Below are 17,325 nucleotides of genomic sequence, written 5' to 3' on the forward strand. Positions count from 1 at the left end.
ACTTTGGCGTGATAAAATGGGGAAAGAGTAGAGATTGGGATTAATAGCACAGGTGTGATGGAATGAATGGCCTCCTTCTATGCAGGATCATTCTGTGAAAGCATCAGCTGGCAATTTATTCAGATGCTGCGTTCAGTGCACGAGGAATGAAAACCATCACCGGGTGGGAAATGCCACAGTAAAGTCTCAGAACAATGCCGCCAGACCAGCCTATTCCAACACAAAGACAAAATACTGGGATGTGGATGCTGGGAATTTGAAATAAAAGTTATTCCATTGCTCTCCTGTCTGGCTTTCCATCTTCAAAAACCTGAACCCATCCAAAACTCTGAGAGACACCAGCAGGGTACGAAGAGAAAGTAATTGCACCTTTTTTTAAACTACTGTGGTTAATCAACCGTAAAAAATTGGAAAAGTTTCACCAGAGAAACTTGCTTTTCCCCATTACATGGGCAAAGAGCAGTCTGACACAAGGGAGCCCTGAAGTGCCTGTCCCATTGTATTTTCTCAAATTCGTGCTCATTAGGTCTTTGGTTTGAAAAGCGCAGGCTTAATCTCATTGTCAGAATCACTTGCCCCATTTCCAAATGATAAGAAAGGGATTTGGGACGGAAGAAGACAGCAGACATCACTCTGTCATCCAGACAGACCTCATTGTGACAAAAATAGTGATTGATACAAGAGCATGCTCTTTTATCCATTAAACTTACTCGCGCTTGCTAAATGCCTGTGATGTGCACAGTTAATGGCTCTGGTTACTGGCTTGTAGGGTCACATGTACGAAGCTTGGTTGTTTAAACCCACAGTTTTTAGCAACACTAAAAACAAACCATTACTGGATGTGTTTTAAATAAAAGCAATTGTCAGAATTTCAATTTATCGGTGACCAAACTGCTGATTATGCTACAGTGCCAATGTGGAGGGCAGATTGGAAAAGTTCACCAGGCCTTAATGTGCCCTTTTTTCTGTGAAATGAGTTAATGTCTGCATAAAAATGGTGCATTTATCATTATTTGTAGCAAGTTAAACACTTGTATGGAAATTTGACCGATTGAGTGTTGTCTTTTTGAATGTCAACACGGTGGCACAGTGGTTAGCACTGCTGCCTCACAGCACCAGGGACGCGGGTTCAATTCCCGGCTTGGGTCACTGTCTGTGTCGAGTTTGTACATTCTCTCAGTGTCTGTGTGGGGATGCTCTGGTTTCCTCCCACAGTCCAAAGATGTGCGCGTTAGGTGGATTGGTCATGCTAAATTGACCCTAGTGTCAGGGGGATTAGCAGGGTAAATATGAGGTTATGGGGATAGGGCCTGGGTGGGATTGTGGTTGGTGCAGATTCAATGGGCCGAGTGGCCTCCTTCTCAATGTCGGGATTCTATGATGTGGTGCTTTTATACAATAACTTAGATTCATACATTGCCTTTCAAGCTGCCTTGTAGGAGCAGAGATGGACTGTGACCAGGAAATAAATTAAGATTTTTTAAGGAAATTTGACAATGGACAGTGAGGTATTGGAATGAAGAGGTTTCGGGAGAAATTCCAGATACAAGACCATTTGTGGGTGAATGTTCTACTAATCTTTGTAAAGTGGAGGGAAGAGAGGTCATGTGAACACCAGAATAACAACAGCAACAGTTTGTACCGTTAATGTAGTAAAACATCCCAAGATGCTTCAGATGAATGTTATCAGAAAAAATGTGACACCAAGTCAAGTAGGGAGATTTAAGGATAAGTGGCCTGGTCAAAGATGATGTAGGCTAAAGGATGATTAGGGTTTCAGCAACAATTGGGTTGAGTCAGGAAAGTAGACCGATGATATTACAAGGTGGAAGTAGGTATTCTTGGAGGTGGACAGAATATAGGGTCATAACCTGTTACTTAGGATCAAATAACATGGTGAGGTTGCAAGTAAGTCTGGATTAGTCTTTAAGGGGACCAGAATGAAAAGCAGGTAGCTTGCTGAGATGTAAGATTGAAGACTTTTATAGAAAAAGAGTGGAGCAAGGCTGTAGAGCATGGATAGATGAAGCCAGGAGAAGTAATCAGGAACAGGAATGTTGTGGTGCTACTGCAGAGTGTAAGATCGAGGTTTGTCATACTGGAATTTATGTAGGATGGGAAAAGGAAGGCTGGCAAAGGAGAACATTGGAAAAATCAAGGCACTTAGAAAATTGACTGAGATTGTGAGTTGCTCTATGAAAGCCCACCTACAGACTCCAGTTCTTGGAAATTCAAGGGTTCGAGAAGATCCAATGAAGACTCCCAGGGTCGCTCCCTACCAACTGTTTCTCATAGCTGCCCAATTCTGGTGGTCTTTCCTGCTGGTGGGACAGACAGGAATATTGGCTGAAAGATAAACACCAAAAACGTCCGACCTGGGACTCTCCAGTGCCGCTGCAGTGAATGGAGTTTTGGCTGAGCACCAAATTCTCCATTCTCACTGACAGCAGGGTGACCACGCAGGAGATCAGAGAATCCTGCCCATGATTCTGTAAGTAGTGTTGTTTCACTAGTCTGTGAGACAGCTCTCCCACATTGGGTTAGTGAGGTGAGTATATTGTTGATTGAGCTAAATTATCTTTGTCATATTCTGTAATTTCAAAATACAGAGGGCCCCAGACAGGCTGAGCAATGGCAAAATTGGTGGAGGCATTTTACCCAGTACGCCAACGCTGCAGCTCTTGTGAGTAAAGATAACAAAGACCAAGTCAGCACTACAAGTGGGGTGGCACGGTGGCACAATGGTTAGCACTGCTGCCTCACAGTGCCAGGGGCCTGGGTTTGATTCCCAGCTTGAGTCACTGTCTGTGCTGAGTCTGCACATTCTCCCCATGTCTGCGAGGGTTTCCTCCGGGTGCTCTGGTTTCCTCTCACAGTCCGAAAGACGTGCTGGTTAGGTGCATTGGCCGTGCTAAATTCTCCCTCAGTGTACCCGAATAGGCACTGGAGTGTAGCGACTAGGGGATTTTCACAATAACTTCATTGCAGTGTTAATGTAAGCCTACTTGTGACACTAATAAATAAACTTTGAAAAACAAGGATGTAATTGGAACTTTTAACATATACTTCAGTCTCCGTAAAACTATTGTGATAGAGAGGGAAAAATGTAATCAACGCAGCCAAAAACAGGGTGAAGGGATCAACTCATTTATCAACAAGTTGTGCTGCCTGGCTAACAATTGTGTAGAACATGAAAAGGTGACCTAATCAGAAATAAAATAGTCATTGGTGCTTTAGATGTAAACCTCTCTGACTTTTTACAATCTTTTTAAAGAAGATTTAACTTCAAGTAAAGCTGTACAATTGGCCAGACAGGCCAAAGAGCGGAGACTGAATAAAGGGCCAGAATTCTCCGACCGTTCACACCGGCAGCTTTCTTTGGTCCCGCCAGCGACGCACCTCCTGTCGCTGGTTTCCCAGCAGCATGGCCTCAGTGGAAATTCACATTGACAACAACAGGACCAGAAGATTGCACTGCTAGTGAGCGGCATGCTGCCTCCCGCCACTGAGAAAAATGCTGAGGGGAGGCCAGAGAATCTCAGCCAAAGTCTTTCTAAGAAATGCAAGGGAAATCCTGCAGGAACAGCTCGCCGAAGTCATTCATAGAATCATAGAAACCCTACAGTGCAGAAGGAGGCCATTCGGGTCCATCGAGTCTGCACCGACCACAATCCCACCCAGGCCCTACCCCCACATATTTACCCACTAATCCCTCTAACCTACGCATCCCAGGACTCTAAGGGGCAATTTTTAACCTGGCCAATCAACCTAACCCGCACATCTTTGGACTGTGGGAGGAAACCGGAGCACCCGGAGTAAACCCACGCAGACACGAGGAGAATGTGCAAACTCCACACAGACAGTGACCCGAGCCGGGAATCGAACCCGGGACCCTGGAACTGTGAAGCAGCAGTGCTAACCACTGTGCTACCGTGCTGCCCGTTTGTGGGTTGTAATATTGAACATGTAGCAAGGCAGCAACTGGGGAAGAGCTCTGAAAAGGTGCACCCACCATTTCCAATGTCCACACAGTGGCAGAAAGAAATTGCATGGGTGGGAAGAATACCCTGCCTGCATTGTACAGTGCCATGGCTGCAGCAAAATAGACCATTTTACAGCGGTCTGCCTTTGCAGGAATTTGATTTGATTCATTATTGTCACATGTATTAACATAGTGAAAAGTATTGTTTCTTGCGCGCTATACAGACAAAGCATACCATTCAAAGAGAAGGAAAGGAGAGAGTGCAGAATGTAGTGTTACAGTCATAGAAATCATTAGTGGTTGTGTGAATACTGCAGCAAACAGAGGAAATCTGCAACAATTTTTCAATTTAAAAAAATTCTGTTGATCATGGGAGATTTTTGTACCCATTAACTTGGAGAATGTCAGTAGTGGAGATTGGGACGTTTGAACAATAGCAGTCCTGAGTTAAGCATTTCCAGCTAGTGACACATTAAAATGCAAAGACATCCAGATCCTGTAGTCAGGTCCCAAAATGGGACCACACTATATAGTGTATTATGAATTTAAACAGTGTTGTCTTCTGGTAACACATTGCAATGCACAACAGTCGCTAAATTTTCAACATGGGAGCCTGCATTTGGTCTCCTACTGGGAAGGCACAGAAGAAAAAGTCATAGCTAGGGTGTAGAGAAAAATCAACTTAATGCAAGGTAGGTCCATTCAAAGGTCTGATGGCAGCAGGGAAGAAGCTGTTCTTGAGTTGGTTGGTACGTGACCTCAGACTTTTGTATCTTTTTCCCGACGGAAGAAGGTGGAAGAGAAAATGTCTGGTGTGTGTGGGGGCCTTAATCATGCTGGCTGTTTTGCCGAGGCAGCGGGAAGTGTAGACAGAGTCAATGTATGGGAGGCTAGTTTGTGTAATGGTTTGGGCTGCATTCACAACCTTTTGTAGTTTCTTGCAGTCTTGGGCAGAGCTGGAGCCATACCAAACTGTGATACAACCAGAAAGAATGCTTTCTATGGTGCATCTGTAAAGGTTGGTGAGAGTTGTAGCTGACATTCCAGTTGTGTTTACAAGACAAAGAGAAATCTGTTAAAGGAACCTCCATTCAACCTCCATGATACCAGTTCCAAAACCTAATGGCTCAATTTGAATTAATCTGACACCACCTCAACAAGGCAGTGGAAAGAGAAATAGCATCAGTAGATGAGAACTTGGCCAAACTTGCAAAAAGTGCAGTCTTCACCAAACTTGCCGCCAGCAGTGCGGATCACTGGATCTGGAGTCAATACTTCTAACCACTTTCAGTACGCCTTTGAAATCTCTGCCATTTGGCATCATGTCTGCCCCAGAAATTCTCCAACAGATGATGCCCAACATACCGAAGGGCATGGAAGACATCGGGGGGAATTGTACCATTTTGAGTCTAAGTGCCGAATCTGGGCATCAAATAGATCTGCGCCTGGAATCCTCTTTGCAGCGTGTCCATACGTGTTTTGCCGGCCTGATCCGCGCTGTGGGCGGGGCTTAGCGCTGGCGGACCGATCGGAGCTCTGAACTGCGCATGTGCAGTTTGAAAAAAATCTGACAGCGCGCGCCCGGGCGCGAAAAAAACCCCAGAAAGCGGAGAGAGCGGCTCTCTGACGATCATCCTCTGGTTGGGGGGGTGGGGGGTGGTGTGACCAATCATCCCCTGCGGAGGAGGGGGGAGGAGAGGGGGTGTGACGTATCATCCTCTGGGGGTGGGGGGGGAGTGGAGGGGGTGTGACGTCTCATCCTCTGGTCGGGGGGGGTCAGCTGCCAGTCTGAGGCCGATCCCTCCTGCCGGAGTGGACGTGCAGCCATGCCATCCCACAAAACCTTCAGGATGAAGCCATTCCTCGCTAAGAAGATGAAGCAGAACCGGCCAATTCCACAGTGGATCCGCATGAAAACCGGCTACAAGATCAATACAAGTCCAAGAGGAGACACTGGAGAAGGACCAAGCTGGGCCTGTAAAGGGATACACAAACACTGGTACACTACCAGCCACAGATTACTCTTCCCTGTAGGGGCAACAGAGCGGGGGAGATGGCCGCACGTCCACTCCGGGAGGAGGGATCGGCCGCAGACAGGCAGCAGAACCCCCTCCCCGACCAGAGGATGAGACATCACACCCCCTCTCCTCCTCCCACCCCCCTCCCTCCCCGACCAGAGGATGACCTGGGTCAGAGAGCTGTTGGAGGCTCTGACCCCGCTCTTCGGAGGCTGCAGCAGCGATTTCGGACTTTTATTTTGCGTGTCGATTACAGCGTGGACGCGGATCGGGCCAGAAGACGGGAAAGTGGGATTTGGCGGTAGGGTTGGGCGCGCAGTTCATGAAGTCGATTTAAATGCATGCAAATGCATTTAAATCGTCAGGCTGCCCGATTCGGGCACGGGCCGGACCCGCGCCCGAATCGGGTGTCGGTAAAGGCGCGATCTGCTTGGAATTGGGTGCAGATCGCGGTATAGGCCCGATGCCCAACTTTACCGCGATTTCGCGCCCATTTTCGGGCGCGAAGGTTTGGTAAAATCGGGCCCAACATATGCTACATAGACAATGTTTTGATTCTTAATTCAATGAAAGAAGAACTTGACAAATGAATAAGAGACGTTTTACTAATTTGACATTTACTGGCTTAACATTTGATGATAAATGTGAGTTTTCTAGGCCCACAATAAAGTTCTTCGGTCATATATAAACAACTGGAATTACCGCAGATCCACAGAAAACGAGAACAATAAAGGAATTCCTGCCGAGGAATACAACATAACTATAAAGGTTTATGGGCATGGCCAACTTATTAGGCCAATTCTTACCTCACTTAGCCCAGATAAATGAACTCTTCAGACATGACCAGGCTTGGTGCTGGACTGAGCTTCAACAGCAATTATTTGAACAAATCAAAATGATGCTAACATCCTCAGAGATCCTAGCACACTACAATCCTGAACTTCCCGCACTTGGCAAAGCAGATGTATCTGCAACAGGCCAGGGAGCAGTGCTACGGGAATCGTAGCAGGCGAGACAGAAAACTCGGTGGACCATTTAAAGCTCCGTTGAGCTGGGGTGGGAATTTCCGATCTTGGAGCACACACGACCAGGGAATCCCATCCGTGATCTGCCGCTTCTGAGACGGTGACAGTGCTACTGTGCAATTAGTTGATTGGAAAATCTCTAGAGCAAAGTGGGTCAATTTATCCATTGACTGTCCCTACTTTTGGGAAAGCTCCACAATTACATTGGGTGGGGTAGCGACATAAAAAAGAAGAAAGATCTGCATCCAAAAGTGTTGTCTACAAGTTCAGGATATCCTAAAGCATTTTACATCTAATGAAGTACTTTTGAAGTGTAGTCACAGTTATAATTCAGGAAATTGTACAGTCGATTTGCACACAACATAGTCCCACAAAAATAATTATGGGGAGGCGATGGCCTAGTGGTATCATCGCTAGGCTAATAATCCAAAAACTCAGGTAATGTTCTGGGGACTGGGGTTCGAATCCCGCCATAGTAGATGGTGGAATTTGAATTCAGTAAAAAATATCTGGAATTAAGAATCTACTGATGACCATGAAACCATTGTCAATTGTTGGAAAAACCCATCTGGTTCACTAATGTCCTTTGGGGAAGGAAATCTGCCATCCTTACCCGGTGTGGCCTACATGTGACTCCAGAGCATAGCAATATGGTCGACTCTCAACTGAACTCCAAGGGCAACTAGGGATGGGCAATAAATGCTTGGCCAGCCAGCGACGCCTGTGTCCCACGAATGAATAATAAAAAAGCTATTTTGTTTTAATGATGTTGTTTGAGGGATAAATACTGATCACGACCCTCTTTCTTCAAAATAGTGCATGGGATTTTTTACAAGCACCTGAGAGAGCAGACAGGGCCTCGGTTTAACATTTAATTCAAAACCTCCTACATTGCAGCATTCCCTCTGTTGTGTCAGTCAGGGCTTTGTGCTCAAACCTCTGAGTGAGACTTGATTCCATGATCTTCTGATGCAGAGGCGTGAGTGCTAGCCACTGAAACTGAATGTTCCATAGTTTGAGACCACTCCCTGGAGAAATCACCAGCGGGAAAGCATGTCCTGTCACCCTAGGTGGAGAGTACATTAGGCTACATTTCCTTCAATAAAGCTATTAGAACTGTTGGAAGGCTAGATCAATAATAGAAATCATTCATATTTCAGAAATCTCCCACTGGAGCAAGGTGACTTCTTGCAAGCTGTGCCCAGCATACCTTCTAATTCTACCTTTTACTCTCATTCTATGCTTCTCAAACTTCATTCTAACTCTTTTAAACACTCTAACAATGCTATTTTTCTCTACACCCTAGCTATGACTGTAACACTACAATCTGCACTCTCTCGTTTCCTTCTCTATGAACGGTATGCTTTGTCTGTACAGCGCGCAAGAAACAATACTTTTCACTGTATGCTGATACATGTGACAATAATAAATCAAAAAATCAAATCTTTAATTTACTTTTTCTCCCAGTATTATGGGGCTCTGGGTGAGCAGAAATGGTCTTGAGCTCCTAACATTCCAAACATTCTTTCATCTGTTGTCCCTGTTGCTCTCTGGAAGAAATCAACAATAAAAATGGAAGTGACATTTTAACAGTTATTACTGTTACACAGGAGTGAACCTTAGACTTAATGTTCTACTTCTGATTCAGAAGGCGAAAGATTCGAGCCCCATTCTGGCCAAACTCACTCAGTAGATATTAGAACTTGGTCTCTAAAAAAAAATGTAATATCTAGTGCATGATGAGTTAGGAACTTCCCTAACAGACTAGTAATTAGAGTTCATGTGGATAAATTGTGCAAGGTAATAGTTTTCTATTACAGGTACCTAAAGCTTTGGTCACATCTCTCGTCAGCATAATGAAAGATTGTGGAATCTGATATCAATTGGGACAAACATGATATTGACCATATCTCTGTTTTGAACAGTACAAAGGGTAAAGGATGTGGGCTCATGCACACAAGGTTACTACTCAGATGTCAAAGACGTCAAGTGAATTTGGCGAGTGGGTGCAAGAAATTTCTCCGTGGGGCAGCACGGTGGTTAACACTGATGCCTCACAGTGTCAGGGACCTGGGTTCAATTCCCAGCTTGGGTCACTGTCTGTGTGGAGTTTGCACGTTCTCCCCGTGTCTGCGTGAGTTTCCTCCGGGTGCTCCGGTTTCCTCCCATAGTCCGAAAGACGCGCTGGTTAGGTGCATTGGCCGTGCTAAATCTCCCTCGGTGTACCCAAAACAGGCGCCGGAGTGTGGTGACGAGGGGATTTTCACAGTAACTTCATTGCAGTGTTAATGTATGCCTACTTGTGACATTAATAAATAAACTTTCAACAACAAACTTGCATTTCTCAGGATCAGGGCATCCCAATGCACCACACGATCAATAAAGTCCTTCTCTAGTGTCCTCACTGCTGTAATGTAGGAAATGTGCACAGCAAGATCCCACAAACAATAGTGACTGGATCAGCTGTTTTTACTATTGTTGAGTGATACATACTGGGCAGCACTCCCCTGCTCTTCTTCGAAATAATGCTACTGGATATTGTATATTTTATGTGTTCCCACCTGCGGTGGAAGACAGGGCTGTGGCTCAATATCTCAAACGAAAGGCTGACAGTGTAGCAATCCTTCAGTGCCGCACTGGGGATGTCAGTCGAGGTTTTGTACCCAGATCTCTGGAGAAGGACCTGAATCCACAGTTGTTTGACTCTGTGGTGACAATGGTACCACTGAGCCAGGCTGAGAGTGACAAATCTCAGGGTGGGCCACCTGAGGCAGTATCACATTGGTCAGTGTTGAAAAGGCCCAGAGTGGGAAGGAGAAGATCCTTAAACTGTATTTTTGAGAGTGGGAGGAAAAATCAGGTAGTATTACATGGTAAAGAGATATCAAAAGCAAATGAAAAAATTTAAAATGGTGAGTCTGTAAATGCATCCAAGAGAAATCTCAGTTGTCCTGTTGTTGGTGGACAGTGCAATGATTGCTGTGTAATGTGCCTTTTCGCGTGACACAGACTTCAGTACACCATTGTGAGGGACTAAGACCCCACCGTGTATCTTATTTTACATATAAAATATATAGAGATATGCCCATTGCTATCTCTGAAAATTCCACACTTGACAAAAAGGGGAGGGACTGGCGTAGTGGTATTGTCATTGGACCAATAATCCAGAGACCCAGGGTAAGGCTCTGGGGACTTGGGTTTGAATCCCATCACAGCAGATGGTGAAATTTGAATTTAGTAAAAATCTGGAATTAAAAGTCGAAACCATTGTCAACTGTCATAAAAACCCATCTGGTTCATTAATGCCCTTTAGGGAAGGAAATCTGTCATCTTTACCTGGTCTGGCCTACATGTAACTCCAAACCAAAGCAATGTGGTTGACTCTTACCTGCCCTGTGAAATGGTCTCGCAAGCCACTTAGTTCAAGGACTATTAGGGATGGGCAACAAATGCTGGCCCAGCCAGCGACATCCACATCCCATGATCAAACTAAGAAAAGACCTAAAATGGCTGAACCTATGTCTGTCTGTGACCCTGAACAAAATAAGATACCCTGCAGTATCGGAAAAATTTTAGTATCGTTATTCCTGAAGAGCAACCAAGTACCTGCTGTGGACTGCACAGACTAAATTCAGACAGCTATATAAAGGCCATCTGCTTTTCATAACTTAGACTGCCAACATGAATCTGCTCATCTGCTAAGACAAAGGCTCCACAACCTTCCTTTCAATTCTTAATGGTTGAGACATTTGCACTGGAGGGGGTGCAGAGGAGATTCACTAGGTTGATTCTGGAGTAAGAGAAGGTTGGCTTCTGAGGAGAGACTGAGTAGACTGGGGCTATACTCATTGGAATTCAGAAGAATGAGGGGAGATCTCATAGAAACATATAAGATTATGAAGGGAATAGATAAGATAGAAGCAGGGAAGTTGTTTCCACTGGCGGGTGAAACTAGAACTGGGGGCATGGCCTCAAACTAAGGGGGAGCAGATTTAGGACTGAGTTGAGGAGGAACTTCTTCACCCAAAGGGTTGTGAATCTGTGGAATTCCCTGCCCAACGAAGCAGTTGAGGCTACCTCACTGAATGTTTTTAAGGCAAGGATAAATTTTTGAACAGTAAAGGAATTAAAGGTTATGGTGAGCGCGCGGGTAAATGGAGCTGAGTCCACGAAAAGATCAGCCATGACCTTATTGAATAGCAGAGCAGGCTCGAGGGGCCAGATGGCCTACTCCTTCTCCTAGTTCTTACGTTCTTATGGGCCCCTGGTTTGTGAAACCAGTAATATTGCCTTGCTGAACTGCAAAGTCTCTATCTGCCTTTTTGCCATTTGACTAGCAACCTCACAGAAAAGGAGCTTGGACATCTGGCCCCAAATACACTGCTTCTGCTGGATATTTTGTACCATTGCCTACAAGACTGATTCACCTCTGCAATTCTCTCTCACTGTGTGAAGTCAACAGCGTAAGAGTTTTAACAACACCAGGTTAAAGTCCAACAGGTTTATTTGGTAGCAAGTACCATTAGCTTTCGGAGCGCTGCTCCTTCATCTGACGAAGGAGCAGCGCTCCGAAAGCTAATGGTATTTGCTACCAAATAAACCTGTTGGACTTTAACCTGGTGTTGTTAAAACTCTTACTGTGTTCACCCCAGTCCAACGCCGGCATCTCCACACCATGAAGTCAACAGCACCAGGAAATGAATTATCCAGCATTGGTTTTCAGCTTGCTAAACTCTCCAGAAGGAATCTCACTGGACTTTGATTCTGGGCTTTGGAACCCACATGAAACTATATTTCTTTTCTCTGTGATCTCTGCACTGTAAATCTTTCCTTTCTCTATCCCTCTCTTTTACTGTCTGAGTGTAATGGAGGCAATGTTGCAAACCCCCTCCCTGAGCTCAGCCTATCTTGAGTTTGCTTTGGGATTATTAATAGAAAATTGGATCACACAAAAACTGAGGAGTTGAGAAATACGCCACTGCTGATAAAGGGGGAAACAAATAAAAGACACCTTTCTGTTCACAGATAGGTGGCAAAAGGAGAAATTAGTGCTGCTTGAATTAACCCCCCCTCCTCCTGCCTTCACACCATCAAAATAGTGAGACCCAGTTTCCTGCCTCCAAAAGAGAAAACGCTGGAAAATCTCAGCAGGTTTGGTAGGGTCATCTGGACTCGAAACATCAGCTCTTTTCTCTCCTTACAGATGCTGCCAGACCCGCTGAGATTTTCCAGCATTTTCTCTTTTGGTTTCAGATTCCAGCATCTGCAGTAATTTGCTTTTATCCAGTTTCCTGCCTTCCTTCTCCACGTTACTGAGCTGTCATGGTACAGAATGAGTGAAAGGAGTTCTTTCACACACTGCACCGATCTGAGCAATAATTCATGAACATGTTCCTACTTATCTTGATAATTTATCATTCTAATAATTACTCTTTTTGCCTCCCTCTCCACAGATTATTTTGAATTCAATGCACAAATACCAACCGAGACTCCACATCGTAAAAGCAGATGAAAATAATGCGTTTGGTTCAAAAAACACAGCCTTTTCCACCCATGTATTCACAGAGACAACCTTCATTTCAGTCACATCATATCAGAATCACAAGGTAAGATACTTCTCGCCTCCTCTTAATGTTCCCCTTTTGAAACAATAGAGCCCTGTCACTGGCTCTTTCATCTAACCTCAGTGAAGAACGTTGTGGGAATTGTCCAGCTTCTAATAATGTTTGGGCTTCTGTTATCGGTAATTGAGAGATTGGATTGGGATCAAAATCCGAAGTGATCAAGAATGTGATCTGAACCACAAAGTCAAGGCTGAGGAGGTGGAGTGAGAAACAAGCAACATCAGATCAGAGCTGAATAAATAGGAGGAGGTGAAGCTCAGCACAAATAAATGTGAGTTAGTACGTTTTGGTTGGAAGAATGGGAAGGTCACTTAATACTTGGAAGGTGCAGGTTTAGTGGGGGTAGAGGAACAAGAGGTTCTCTGAGTATAAATACACCAATCACTAAAAGCTGCGCCATAGGTTAACAAGGTCATTAAAAAAAGCAAACTAATCATTAGGTTTCATTTCTAGAGGGGTAGAATTGAAAAGTAGGAAAGTTATGCTAAACCTGCATTGAACATTGATGATTAGACCTTAAACACTTAGAGTTGGGTTGGCACGGTGGTACAGTGGTTAGCACTGCTGCCTCACAGCACCAGGGACCTGGGTTCAATTCTAGCCTCGGGTGACTGACCGTCTGTGTGGAGTTTGTTCCCCGTGTCTGTGTGGGTTTTCTCCGGGTGCTCTGGTTTCCTCCCACAGTCCAAAGATGCGCAGGTTAGGTTGGCCATGCCAATTCATCCCCACTGTGATCGACTCATCCGCAGGTGTTTCTTGTGTGCACACCTTAGTGATTCCCTCAAATGTACTCCTTTATTATCCACCCACACAAGCATTTGTCTTGCTTCTTATCCGAGAGAGAGAGAGAAAGAGAGAGTAAGTATTCATTCACACATTATAGTATGTTGTGGGCGAGACAAAAAGAAGAAGAAACAAGAACTCTACTTAACTTCTTGGAAAGTATGAACTCTACTTGATAAAGACAACAGCTCCCCACCAGAGCTGCTCTGGTTGGCAGGGGGCTATGCTGATACAATACTGACATTGCTGCTTTGCACGACGCTATAGTTAAGAAAGCCCACCAATGCCTCGACTTTCTCAGGAGACTTAGGAAATTTGCCATGCCCACTACAACTCTCACCAACTTTTACAGATGCACCATTCTGCATTCTTTCTGGTTGTATCACAGCTTGGTATGGCTCCTGCTCTGCCCAAGACTGCAAGAAACTACAAAGCGTCGTGAATGAAGTCCAGTCCATCACTCAAGCTAGCCTCCCATCCATTGACTCTGTCTACACTTCCCTTGGAAAAGCAGCCAGTATAATCAAGGACCCCATGTACCCCGGACATTCTCTCTTCCACCTTCTTCTGTCAGGAAAAAGGTACAAAAGTCAGAGATCATATACCAACCGACTCAAACATAGCTTCTTCCCTGCTGCCATCAGACTTTTGAAAAGACATAACTTATATTAAATTGATCTTTTGCTACACCCTAGCTATGATTATAACACTTCATTCTGCATCCTCTCCTTTCCTTCTCTATGAACAGTATGTTTCATCTGTGTAATGCAGAAGAAACAATACTTTTAACTGTATACTAATACATGTGACAATAATAGGTCAAATCAAAGTCAAATCTGATACAGCAGTTTCATGTTGCAATGATGGCCAGAGTCTCTGACTGCAGTGAATGCCATAAGACATGGGAGCAGAATTAGGCCACTCAGCCCATTGGGTCTGCTCCGCCATTCAATCATGGCTGATATTTTTCTCATCCCCATGCTCCTGCCTTTACCCCATAATCCCTGATCCTCTTATTAATCAAGAACCTATCTATCTCTGTCTTAAATACACTCAATGACCCGGCCTCCACAGCCTTCTGCGGCAAAGAGTTCCACAGATTCACCATTCTCTGGCGAGGAAATTCCTCCTCAGCTCTGTTTTAAAGGATCGTCCCTTTAGTCTAAGGTTGTGCCCTCTGGTTCTAGTTTTTCCTACTAATGGAAACATCCTCTCCACGCCCACTCTATCCAGGCCTCGCAGTATCTTGTAAGTTTCAATAAGGTCCCCCCTCATCCTTCTAAACTCCAACGAGTACAGACTCAGAGTCCTCAACCGTTCCTCATACGACAAGCTCTTCATTTCAGGGATCATTCTTGTGAACCTCCTCTGAACCCTTTCCAAGGCCAATACATCCTTTCTTAGATATGGGGCCCAAAATAGCTCAGAATACTCCAAATAGGGTCTGACCAGAGCCTTATGCAGCCTCAGAAGTACGTCCCTGCTCTTGTAATCTAGCCCTCTCGAGCCTTATGTTGACCCTTTTGACATAACAAATGGTGTGAGGCAGGATGTATCATGGCCTCTGTGCCCTTCAATGTATTCTTTGCTGCCAAGCTTTCTAGGGCATTTGATGGAAATGTTGTTGGAATGTACATCCAATTCAGAACAGGTGGCGATATCTTCAATCTGAAGCTGCAGAAATCTTCAACTGCGATATCCGAGATGATAGTTTGGGAATTGCTGTTTATTGACTGTGCCCTTGTGTCAGGCTATGAGCTTGGCCTTCAAAGGATCATGGACTATTTTTCAAATGTGGCTGATGACTGTGGGCTAACCATCAGCTTAAGGAAGACCGAGATACTCCACCAATACCCCCCCCCCCCCCCACCCCCATTTCTGACTATATCCCATCTACTGTGACCATTAATGGCATCATTGCTGTAGGTAACCTCACCTTTATCAGAACTACAATCTACTGAAACGTTTGCATCGACAACAAGGTCGCAAATAGAATTGCCAGGGCAAGAGGAGGAAATGAGGTATCAAACTTACAACAAAACTTGCTGTGTATAAAGCTGTGATAATACTTACATTCCTATATACCTCTGGGAAGTGGACTACCTACTCCAGACATAGTTGGAGAGGTTCCATATGAAATGCATTTGGAACATTATGCGCATCAAATGGGAGAATGAAGTGCCTGACACTAAAGTATTTCAAAAAGCAGAAACGCCTGGAATCGAAGCACATCATCAGACTCAGCGAGGTAGACCGAGATTAAGGTTCAAGGACTACTTGAAGCTAAACCTCAGGAAATGTGACATGTTCACCATGGACTGGGAGAAAAATGCACAAGAAAGAACTACCTAGGGAGTGATCTCAAGTACGGCCAACTCCCGTTGTTTGCTGTTGATTCCGTTCCTGTGAAATCCCGCGAAGGGTGAAATCGTGAATGGTGAACTTGTGCATTTGCAGAGACAGTGAATGCACAGTAGGTGCTTTCCACGTGGGAAACACATAGGAAAGCGAGAGTTTAACAGTCTAACAGATTAACATGAGAGTTTAAATCGCAGGTGAGCAAAGTTTTGGGGACACGAACCGCGATTTGAATTACATACACATTCACGCAGGTAAATAAATTTACTATAGAGAGGGTCATGAATGATGGGAGTTGACTGTAGTGGCAACATTTCCGTCAAACAGCAAAGAATAAAGGCAGCGAAGGACAAATGGCAAGCTTGAAAAACTGGGCAGGCCCAACAAAATCAGACAATTCATTCTTGGCCACATTGTTGAAAGTCATGCAGGCCTGCAGCTGGGCTCCACAGCCTTGTTGGAATTCACAACAGATGCACGAATTGGCCATCTTCGATAGTGAAGGGAAACTGAGGATGATAGCACAGGAATGAGTCTGACCGGAGACTGGTCTGCACTCTGCACTCTAAACACCCCAAATACACCGAAACTTATGCTGTTTGGTTAAGAGAGTCAATCTCATAAAAGCAGATCTGGGACCTCTCTGGCTTTTTTTCCTGTAAGCCTAAGTTTGCGACTCTCCTATGTTTATTAATCTGTTTTGGTTTAAACTGGCTGCATTATTAATGCTGCAACTTTTGCCTCTTCACTTCACTCCCCTCCTTTAAGATGCTGCTTAAAACCTAGCTGTCTGACCAAGCATTTTGTTCATCAGCGATCATGTCTCTTTCTTAGCTTGGTATCAGTCTCTGTCTGACTAGATACCTGTGAAGCTTTTGGGATATTTAAATATGTTGAGGCAGTTCAGTGGTTAGCACTGCTGCCTCACAGCATCAGAGACCCAGGTTTGATTCCCAGCTTGGGTTACTGTCTGTGTGGAGTTTACACGTTCTCCCTGTGTCTGCGTGGGTTTCCTCCGGGTGCTCTGGTTTCCTCCCACAGTCCAAGGATGTGCGGGGTAGGTGGATTGGCCATGCTAAATTGTCCCTTAGTGTCAGGGGGACTAGCTAGAGTAAATGCATAGGGTTATGGGGGTAGGGCCTGGCTGGGATTGTGGTCAGTGCAGACTCGATGGGCCGAATGGCCTTCTCCAACATTGTAGGATTCTATGATTCTATGTTACAGGCACTTTATAAGTGAAAATTCCTGTTGCTTACCTGGCTGGTAGTGATTGACTGTGCACTGTGCAAACTGCACACGATTAACCATATGTGCTTGTGTGTTGATGGCACCTGGCTGTAAAGGAGTCAGTAAAATATTGGAACTTCCTGGCTTCTTGTCTTAGCCAATTGAAGAAGTGGATGTAGAGGTTGTGGTCAGTTATATGAAACTTGCATTTCACGACATAGGATTGATATAAAAATAGATTATTAAAAAATTATAGATTATTAAAAAGCATACAATAGCATCCATAGTATGGCTCCTGCTCTGCCCAA

At 44.7% G+C, this 17,325-nt stretch overlaps 1 protein-coding gene across 1 annotated transcript in view; it reads left to right on the top strand.

Annotated features, from left to right (window-relative positions):
* Positions 1-17,325, top strand: part of tbx4 (T-box transcription factor 4) — a 116,445-nt gene that overhangs the window by 69,209 nt on the left and 29,911 nt on the right. The window contains exon 5 of the mRNA XM_078225906.1: positions 12,479-12,631. Within this exon, the coding sequence (XP_078082032.1) occupies positions 12,479-12,631 (153 nt within the window). The remainder of the gene's footprint in view (positions 1-12,478; positions 12,632-17,325) is intronic.

The sequence above is a fragment of the Mustelus asterias genome, chromosome 12, assembly GCF_964213995.1.
Source record: "Mustelus asterias chromosome 12, sMusAst1.hap1.1, whole genome shotgun sequence".
Classification (NCBI taxonomy): Eukaryota; Metazoa; Chordata; class Chondrichthyes; order Carcharhiniformes; family Triakidae; genus Mustelus; species Mustelus asterias.